The 11,142-nt window shown below is 41.6% G+C and overlaps 1 protein-coding gene across 1 annotated transcript; it reads left to right on the top strand.

The window, feature by feature from the left end:
• Positions 1-1,644: 1,644 nt before the first annotated feature.
• On the top strand, positions 1,645-4,006 carry LOC138974794 (putative uncharacterized protein DDB_G0271982; the record flags this gene model as incomplete). The annotated part of the gene is made up of 2 exons (XM_070347523.1): positions 1,645-1,796; positions 3,829-4,006. Coding segments are annotated over 2 exons (330 nt in total), but the record flags the coding sequence as incomplete, so codon positions are not given.
• Positions 4,007-11,142: the final 7,136 nt, after the last annotated feature.

Raw genomic sequence — 11,142 nt, 5'->3', positions numbered from 1 at the left:
GTTACCCGAGTGCCAACTTCTATCATCTCTGTGACGTCGCCGTGATTTGAGGCACATCACGCACGGCATATTTATTGCGCGATGTTGGTCTTGATGGCTTCTTGACCTCCTTAGGCTAACGCTGAGTATGTGACACCTAGTTGTGAAACACTTGAAAACGGCTGACACCGCAGCTCTCCAGATGAACAAGAGCAGTCACTGCAGGTGTATTGCCCACGGCTGGTCAGTGAAGCCCGATATAGCCGTAGCAGCAAGCATGCACAATATATCATCACATATATGAACTACCCATCTCATTACTGTTTCGGCTTGTGTTTAACAACATTAACGTCAACGTTCCAACGTCACATTTTTTCAGCTGGAGTTTGGGGTCCTCGATGAGAATATTGTATGTTCTCCCTACTGGAACGTCATTTCAAGCACACACACAATGCACAAATACAAACATAACACACGCACAACCGTAGCGGTAAGTTTAAGCCACCAAATGCAATTTTCCCTTTTTTTTTAATTTTGAAAAATCAAGTCGGAATTAAAAAAAATATAAACTTTTTTTTAATCAGTATTTGTTACAGGTACCTGCAAGGTTTGCACTATACGAGGTTTGCACTGTAGTTCCGTTCTAATAACCGAGTTGCCGCGACGGCTTACGGACTACTAACCCGTTTGAGAGTATTTCATGGGTATGACCCTTTGTACAACATACTTTTCTCTCTGTCTCATCGCAAAAATACACTAACAATTTTTGATTTAAAATCTTTTACTTTGCCATTTTTTTCAAAAACAAAACAAAAAAACGACAACAAACCATGAACATATTTTATTTCCTTGTAAATCTGTTTTGCTTCTTTCTTTCCCTTTGTATTTATTTTTGTGAGTTTGTTCTATTGCAACAGCAACATTACAGCAACATTACAGCAACATTACAGCAACATTACAGCAACATTACAGCAACATTACAGCAACATTACAGCAGAACATGTATTCACGTAGGCTATTAACTGAAAGCAGAACACAACCCAGTAGCAACTAAACTGAACAATTTGATATAACAGAAACTACATTACAGTCATATGGATGCTTTAGTCTTGTGCACTTGGAACATTGATCGAAGCACCTAAAATGGGTCCAGTGGCTTGGAGCTACATTCATCATGTCCAAGTGTTTTCTTTGTGTGTATTGATACTCTAACGATAGTTTCTTTTAATTTATAGAGAATACGACATTAGTCGAGTTACGAAACCTGACATTTTGAACGAGGCAGCCCATGTCGTTATCATCAGAGAACGACACGACACGCATGCAACGGCCCGTACACGGCCAAACATAGCAAGACAAGTGCAGAGCTATGCAGAGCAATGACTTAAGGCGCGCAGACGGTTGAAAGGTCACACACTTTCAAATTAAATTTCGCCTACAAAATCAACTCTGCACAGAGAACACAAACCAGCTGTTGATTTGAGCCAGTTTCTAACTAGAGTGATAATCACACAGACATAAAGCTATGCAGACAGACAGAAATCTTGCTTGTTTTACAAAAATATATCTTACATGCATCCACGGACGTAACAATAACAACAACAACAACAACAACAACAACAACAACAACAACAACAACAACAAAAGCAACAACAACGACAACAACAACAACAACAACAACAACAACAACAACAACAACAACAACAACAACAACAGCAACAACAACAACAACAACAACAGCAACAACAACAACAACAACAACAACAACAACAACAACAACAACAACAACAACAACAACAACAACACACTTATAACATGTACCAAAATATAACCAGAAAAAGTGATGAGTAAAAACACAGACAGACAGATATACAGACAGACAGACAGACAGACAGACAGACAGACAGACAGACAGACAGACAGACATACAGACAGACAGACAGACAGGCAGACATACAGACAGACAGACAGACAGACAGACAGACAGACAGACAGACAGACAGACAGACAGACAGACAGACAGACAGACAGACAGACAGACAGACATACAGACAGACAGACAGACAGACAGACAGACAGACAGACAGACAGACAGACATACAGACATACAGATATACAGACAAGCAGACAGACAGACAGACATAACAAGAGCAACATTAAATATAATAACAGGAATAACAAAAACAAGAGGCAAAGCCATCAAGGCTCACGTAAGAAATCCACAAACAGTAACACAAACTCAATCACTCCGTCACACATACACACACACACACACACACACACACACACACACACACACACACACACACACACACCCACACACACACACACACACACACACACCAGGGGCGGACCTAGTTGTGGATAAGGGGGGTTCCAAATTGGAGCAGGGGTCCAGGGGCCGCTCAGGCCCCGGTGGGGTCCAGGGGCAAAGCCCTGGTGGGGGGTCTGGGGGGCGAAGCCCCCCTGATGCTCAAGGAATTTTATTTTTTTAGGTCAATCGGAGGCCTCTCCTGGAAGATAACAAGGTATCTATTCAGTAAATATGCGTGTACAAATATGTGCACCTTCTCGTCAGTTTCAAGCATGTTGCATTTGGAAGGAAGGAAAGCAAAAGCGCTTTATTTTTTTACAAACAAAAAAAAAACCGATGGGGGGGGGGGGGGGGTTCCGGGCACCCAGGAACCCCCCCCTAGGTCCGCCCCTGCACACAGAAAGAGCATAGGTGAAACTGTGCAAGAAAGCGAGACACTAGATCTAGATCTGTCTGTCTGCATGTAGCCTACTTACAGGGACACGACTGCCAACTAGTCTCGGCCCGCTCAAAATAATAATGACCGAGACTTTCAGTACTTCCTTCGCGTGACGTCTAACCCTCTTACGTCATAATGTGACGTCAATGTAATGTGACGTCTTCAAATGTTACCACAGACATACACACGCACGCACGCACATACGCACGCACGCACGCACGCACGCACAGACAGACAAAGTTACGATCGCATAGGCTACACTTACGTGAGCCAAAAACAACAAGAACGGCAAAAAAAACAAAAAAACAAAGCAAACACACTAACAAACGATCGCACAAACAGTAATCATAAATACTGATGGACAGACACCCACACAGTCAAACAAGCTGGTACCCCCACAACTCTCCCGAATCAAAACGTACCCCCTGAAATCGACGACAAATCATGTATTCGCTTAGATAAACACGCGTTTGTTTGGGTGCAGGGTACACAATGTATTGGGTTTTGGGTATCACTAGCGTGTTTGTTTTTGATATCGAATAACATGTTGCAAATAATGACTGTGTCATTTAAAAATGTGTATGTGTTTAGAAGAAGATATTTTGCCAAATTATTGTTGCTGCAGTCGAAATGAATTATGAAATACGTGTGTGTTAGTCATCATCTCTCTTACCCCCCCCCCTCCCTCCGCCCCCCACATTCTCGATTAAAGTTTTACTGGAAGTAAGCGTCTGCATGCATTCTGCATTGTTTGCTCTAGTTTCTGTCATAAAATTAATTTGGTTCAATGAAAAAACTATGAGCAAATTAGTGGACTTACTGTGTTCTGCCTAGGTTTTCTTGAGACTCTGGTTTGTTAAAAACATCGGCAGATCACAGCAAAGCAAACTTGATGTGTTCTGTATACTTTTCCGGGCAACAGATTCAAGTCAAAAATGCCTGCCCACATCAAAATAGGCCAAATTAATCGAATATTTGGCCTTATCCCATTTAAAAGTCTAGCCCTATATGAGAGCCGAATCGGTTACAGGTGAAAGATTGAGTCAATGTGCAATGATGCTGTTTATCCCAGGATAAAAACATGGTAGATGAAAAGGGATGTACTAGAGAGAGAGAGAGAGAGAGAGAGAGAGAGAGAGAGAGAGAGAGAGAGAGAGAGAGAGAGAGAGAGAGAGAGAGAGAGAGAGAGAGAGAGAGAGAGTGTGAGAGAGAGAGAGAGAGAGAGAGAGAGAGAGAGAGAGTGTGAGAGAGAGAGAGAGAGAGAGAGAGAGAGAGAGAGAGAGAGAGAGAGAGAGAGAGAGAGAGAGATGATGATGATGATGATGATGGTAAGGCGACGCCTTTTCTTACAACCGGTCCTTACTTCTAATACAAATATCTAATAAATGATAAACAAGTAAAGCAACATGACAAATAAACAAAGTAAACGAACGAACCAGCAAACAATCGACAAGTAAGCAAACAAGCAAATAAACATAAACAATAAAATGGCAAAGTAAGCAACATACAAATCGAAAGCGAAACATGCAACATGTTAACACATGTAAAGTGATCGACGGTAAAATTCACACGATACCAACGTTTACACTAATGCTAATAATGATTATATGGTGTAAATGATAATGATGATGATGATGATGATGATGATGATGATGATGATGATGATGATGATGATGATGATGATGATGATGATGATGATGATGATGCTGATGATGATGATGATGATGATGATGATGATGATGATGATGATGATGATGATGATGATGATGATGATGATGATGATGATGATGATGATGATGGAAAATTGCAACATAAATTCCACATAATACATATAATAAAGAACATATTTGTGTAATTCATAAAGCTTTGCCAATTGTTGACAGCTACTTGCACGTGTTAAGACTAGTATAGCCATCTAGGTAGACATAAAATAATTATGCAGAGCTTGTTTAAAACTCTTTAGTGAGGTTAATGATCTTATTACAGACGGAATGGAGTTCCACACCATAGCGCCAGAGAAGGCTTGACTAGTTTTGAACAAATCAATCCTGGGTATTGGTGGTAGAAAATTGATAGACCCGTACCTTTCGGTGACTGTGAAATAGGTCCTGAATATAGATGGGCACTTCGCCATGATATACTTTATACATCATTACAGTCTTATTAAACTGTAACTGTTTAACTAGCGGCAGATAGTTTAGATTCTTTAACTTCAAATCAGCTGATAATTGTGGACCATTTAACATGATTTTAGCTGCCCGACGATGTAGAGAGTTTAATTTTTTCATGTGAATATCAGAGACGCCATCCCAAAGAGTTGATGCGTAATTAATATGGGATAAGATGTGGGCATGATAAAATAGTTTTAGTGTTGCGATATCGACATATTGCTTTAACTTTGATAGCAGAAACAAATTCTTGGATACTTTTTGACAAATATAATGTACATGGGATTGCCATTTTAATTATTGATCGACTATCACACCCAAAACACGATGTTCCGTTACCTGCTGAACAGGTTGTGATTCCAGAGAAAGATTTAACTTAAGAGGTCGTGACTGGTGTTTTTGTCTTGTTGTAATAATCATGCTTTTTGTCTTTCCTGGGTGCACTATCATACAATTCTGGTTACACCAACTGTTGACTTCATTCAGACTAGACTGTAATGGAATTTCAATTTCTTGAACAGTCCTACAGCTTGTGTGAAGCGTCGAATCATCTGCAAAAAATTCCGTTTTAACTTTGGAATTAGATATATGAAGGGGGAGGTCATTAATGAATACACAAAACAAGATAGGCCCTAAAACTGACCCCTGGGGGACTCCACTCTTTAAACATCCTTCGGGAGATGTTTTACCGTTTATAGAAACATACTGTGTTCTGTTGACAAGATATGATTTAAAGAATGAACACGTTGCGGGATTGTTCACGTACAATGCGAGTTTATGTAAAAGTAATGTGTGATCTACAAGATCAAAAGCTTTCTTAAAATCAAGAAATACAGCCCCTGATATGTCCGAACGATTAATTGCCGATAGCCAGTTATCACATAGTGATGAAAGAGCTGTACTGCAGGAATGTTTCGGACGAAACCCAGATTGAAAGTTGTGAAATAATTTGTACCTTTCCATGTAGTTCAGAAGATTCTTCTGGATGTGCTTCTCTAAAGGCTTTGATAAAATAGGAAGCAATGAAATTGGCCTGAAGTTATTAGGGTCAGACACATCTTTATTTTTAGGAAGTGGAACGACCTTTGCCGTTTTAAATGCATCAGGAAAAATATTTTGTTCAATGCAAAGATTATACACATACGTTAGGGATTCCACTATGTACGGTAGGGCTAATTTAAGCAACGACAGGGGGATTTTGTCAGACCCCATGGATTTATTATTCTGAAGGTTTTCTATAAATTTTCCAACTTCATGTACGGCAATAGTTGGGATAGAGAATGAATCTTGTGATTTCAATTTATGACTACAAAATTCTTTTAGTCTAAACAACAGGGTGTCCCCACCCTCGGCTTCTTCATTTACATTTTTAGATTGTTTCAATCGATCAGCCAAACACAGAAAGTGCTCATTGAATTTGTCAGGAGAAATGGCGCTATTTAATCTGCTATTTCTTCTCTGGGATTTACCTAACACTTCATTTATGGCTTGCCAAAGCGTGGCAACATCTTTTTTGTCTTCAACCAATTTATGAAAATGATTACTTTTTGCCTGGCGTACTAACTCGGTAACTCTATTGCGTTGTGCTTTAGAGAGAGAGAGAGAGAGAGAGAGAGAGAGAGAGAGAGAGAGAGAGAGAGAGAGAGAGAGAGAGAGAGAGAGAGAGAGAGAGGGAGAGAGAGAGTGATAAAAACATGGTAGATGAAAAGGGATGTACCAGATGATTTTCACGGGAAAGACAGTATCTTTAATCAGTGCCACACGATGTCTGCACCCAGTTCCTGGGAGAATGTGCACGAGAGTATTACCAACTCAGTGGGTGCCAGCTGCGTGCTCGGATTGGTTGAAATCCCGTCTGCAAACCCCAAGTCAACCAATCAGACACGGGGGCTGACTCGTGCACACCCGTGTTTCTCGAAGTAATGTACATCCGGGTACCGATCGACTCATACTGAGTTGTCAGGGTGAAGGTCCATGGCTGTCAAAACAGTGTCGGGGCCATGAAGACAATAAGCACTCTACTATATCACAAGTGTCGGGGCCATGCAGCACTGTACAATATCACAAGTGTCGAGCAAACATGACTGTTTCGAACAGTTCGCAGAGTAGACACAGGTCCTATAAATCTAAATTCAAAAGCCATTAATGTCTTTGGGAATGTGTTTTGTTACTCCTTGTCCTCTTCCCTGTCTTGGTTCTAGTCGAGTGATATGTCGGGCAATAACTCTCTATCCGAAGGTCCGCGTTGCTTTGTGACACAGGCACACTACCCATTTGCATCTTAACATAATATTATATTATCCGCATTGTGTGTGGTGTTTTTCCCCTCGTATAGTTACATTGGGTCAAGTTTTGACTAAATGTTATAACATTGACTTGGATTTGGGACGATGGTGGTGGCCTTGTGTGTGTGTGTGTGTGTGTGTGTGTGTGTGTGTGTGTGTGTGTGTGTGTGTGTGTGTGTATGTGTGTGTGCGTGTGTTTGTGTGTGTGTGTGTGTGTGTTTGTGTAGGTGCGTGCGTGTGTGTGTGTATGTGTGTGTGTGTGTGTGTGAGTGTGTGTGTGTGTATGTGTGTGTGCGTGTGTTTGTGTGTGTGTGTGTGTGTTTGTGTAGGTGCGTGCGTGTGTGTGTGTGTGTGTGTGTATGTGTGTGTGTATGTGTGCGTATGTGTGTGTGTGAGTGTGTGTGTGCATGTGCGTGCGTAGGTCGTGTGTGTGTGTGTGGCTTAACAATGTATTCATGAGTTTGCTCATTAAAGTTGTCATTAAAATCGAATTTTTGCAAACAGATTTAAATTGATTGCATCGTAAATCTTCATCAAATTCTGAATCTAAAAAAATATACATATTATGTCCTTTTACTCTTAAAATGTGATCACAATTAATGAAAATAGAATAATGAGTACAACGATGAAAAATTCGATCCAAAAATGGTTTAATCTCATTCTTTATCATTTCCTGATTTTAAAAACATATGCATATAAGATGTGTGCGCGATTTCCGTCTCGCGGGGATTGACAAAGTTGTATTTTGTCTTAGTGAAAAAATGCCGTGCGTTCAGTTTCATTCAGTGAGTTCGACAGCTTGACTAAATGTAGTAATATCGCCTTACGCGACTTTTTTCCATCTCACACAGTCGGGACGGGGCCTTTGCGAGCCGTTCCCGCTGGAAAATGAAGGGATATGTCGTCGTCGCTAAAACGGAATATATATGAAAATTGCTCTTTGCTGTTAAGTCGAGTTCACTTTAATCAAAGTATGTGTTATGGACATATAGATTGTTCATTTTGCAAATAACTTTTGAAGAAAGAAAAACAACTTTGATAGGCGTGGATTTACAGTGGTTTTTTTGTCGGGCACCCTCTCAGATGCTCATAAGTCTTTGCAAAGAAGCCGCTATAAATGTTTGCGCAGAAGACGGACGCGTACGAAGTTCAAAGCCAAGACTAGAGTGACGTCACTTTTCCGCGCAGCGGTCCGGGACGCCTGTTAAAACAACATCTGGAAGGCGAAATTTGGTGTTTTTTACGTCGGGGCTTAACGAATGCACATTCATCGTTTTTCCTTGACTCAAGGGTGTTTGGGTGGTGTTTTCAATTCTGTGTTAGGTTCCAGCATTATGTGGTCTGGTTAAAGGCGAACCATGTTTTTGAAGGGGTATATATAAATAGCCATTTTGGACAGTTTTCTGACACGCGGACTTTAAAACGTACAAGCTGTACCGTATATTATGAAACACCTGCAATGATTCGGTTAAAACTGCTTCGAAACTATGCCAAATATTGAAATGAATTTTAATGAGCGAGCGGTTTGCTTCGCCGGTCCAGCTATCCACATAGGTCCAATTCATTCTTCTTACTCGGCGTGACGTTATCAAATGGATCGGCTAGCTTTAACCCTAAGGGGCACAACTCCGCTCATACTCTCTTCGCGCCGCCATATTGGATGCCGTCTTTGTTAGTTTTCTTCATTGCACTCTTGTTCTTTTTGCGTATTTCACTGTGTATGCAGACAAAATGAAGAAAACTGTGCATGCATGAGTCCAAAGGGGATCTGCCTTTTTAACACAACAGCACAACATAAAAAGTAAAGCAAGAATACATTATTATATTCATTTATTTATTCTTTATCTCAAATTACCATGCAGACAGTGCACCAAAATTCACAAGATAAAGCTCTCAAGACAGGCAAATGAGATACAATGCAGCTCAGGTAACTACTGCAAAGGTAATTTTCAAAGCATCCTATCACAGTGTTCACTCTAAAGGCACAACCGATGGACAATTGTTGATTAGCGCACTGCACACAGCAAAAAATAACCAGTTATAATCGTCTTCTCCGCTCAGTAACTTCCTTCCAGTTGTCACCCTGATGGTAAACAACTTTAGGGATCCTAAAGTGTGCCTGCTGACTGCAGTTTTTGGCCACACAACGTGTCATTTTCACTTTTGTCGAGTCGCCACCCAACGCTCAAGCACTGTCAGAGATCGTGCAAGGCATCCAACATGGCGGCGGATGACCAATTCCAGAGAGTTACGACCCGTGATTCTCATACCGCGCGCGCCGAGTAGAAATGCTGTTGTTAACTTGAGTTTCTGCAATGGGCCTATAGCTTGCCATGATGACGTCATTCGGGGAATTTGGTTTTTGGTTGTTAGACTGTGGGGAGAGTGTGTGCTAGCCGGTATTGTATCATTATGACTGTGGGGAGTGTGTGTGCTAGCCGGTATTGTATTATTATGACTGGCGAGAGTGTGTGCTAGCCGGTATTGTATCATTATGACTGTGGGGAGAGTGTGTGCTAGCCGGTATTGTATTATTATGACTGTGGGGAGTGTGTGTGCTAGCCGGTATTGTATCATTATGACTGTGGGGAGTGTGTGTGCTAGCCGGTATTGTATTATTATGACTGTGGGGAGTGTGTGTGCTAGCCGGTATTGTATTATTATGACTGTGGGGAGTGTGTGTGCTAGCCAGTATTGTATTATTATGACTGTGGGGAGTGTGTGTGCTAGCCGGTATTGTATTATTATGACTGTGGCGAGTGTGTGTGCTAGCCGGTATTGTATTATTATGACTGTGGGGAGTGTGTGTGCTAGCCGGTATTGTATCATTATGACTGTGGGGAGTGTGTGTGCTAGCCGGTATTGTATCATTATGACTGTGGGGAATGTGTGTGCTAGCCGGTATTGTATCATTATGACTGTGGGGAGAGTGTGTGCTAGCCGGTATTGTATCATTATGACTGTGGGGAGAGTGTGTGCTAGCCGGTATTGTATTATTATGACTGTGGGGAGTGTGTGTGCTAGCCGGTATTATATTATTATGACTGTGGGGAGTGTGTGTATAGCCAGTATTGTATCATTATGACTGTGGGGAGAGTGTGTGCTAGCCGGTATTGTATCATTATGACTGTGGGGAGAGTGTGTGCTAGCCTGTTTTGTATCATTATGACTGTGGGGAGTGTGTGTGCTAGCCGGTATTGTATTATTATGACTGTGGCGAGTGTGTGTGCTAGCCGGTATTGTATTATTATGGCTGTGGGGGAGAGTGTGTGCTAGCCGGTAATGTATTATTATGACTGGCGAGTGTGTGTGCTAGCCGGTATTGTATCATTATGACTGTGGGGAGAGTGTGTGCTAGCCGGTATTGCATTATTATGACTGTGGCGAGTGTGTGTGTGCTAGCCAGTATTGTATTATTATGACTGTGGCGAGTTTGTGGGCTAGCCGGTGTTGTATTACTATGACTGTGGGGAGTGTGTGTACTAGCCAGTATTGTATTATTATGACTGTGGGGAGTGTGTGTGCTAGCCGGTATATTGTATCATTATGACTGTGGGGAGTGTGTGTGCTAGCCAGTATTGTATCATATTATGACTGTGTGGAGTGTGTGTGCTAGCCGGTATTGTATTATTATGACTGTGGGGAGTGTGTGTGCTAGCCGGTATTGTATTATTATGACTGTGGGGAGTGTGTGTGCTAGCCGGTATTGTATTATTATGACTGTGGGGAGTGTGTGTGCTAGCCGGTATTGTATTATTATGACTGTGGGGAGTGTGTGTGCTAGCCGGTATTGTATTATTATGACTGTGGGGAGTGTGTGTGCTAGCCGGTATTGTATTATTATGACTGTGGGGAGAGTGTGTGCTAGCCGGTATTGTATTATTATGACTGTGGGGAGAGTGTGTGCTAGCCGGTATTGTATTATTATGACTGTGGGGAGTGTGTGTGCTAGCCGGT

This window comes from Littorina saxatilis, linkage group LG8, assembly GCF_037325665.1.
Source record: "Littorina saxatilis isolate snail1 linkage group LG8, US_GU_Lsax_2.0, whole genome shotgun sequence".
NCBI lineage: Eukaryota > Metazoa > Mollusca > Gastropoda > Littorinimorpha > Littorinidae > Littorina > Littorina saxatilis.
Note: the sequence above shows the minus strand (reverse complement) of the source record. Positions and strands in the feature narration are given on the sequence as shown.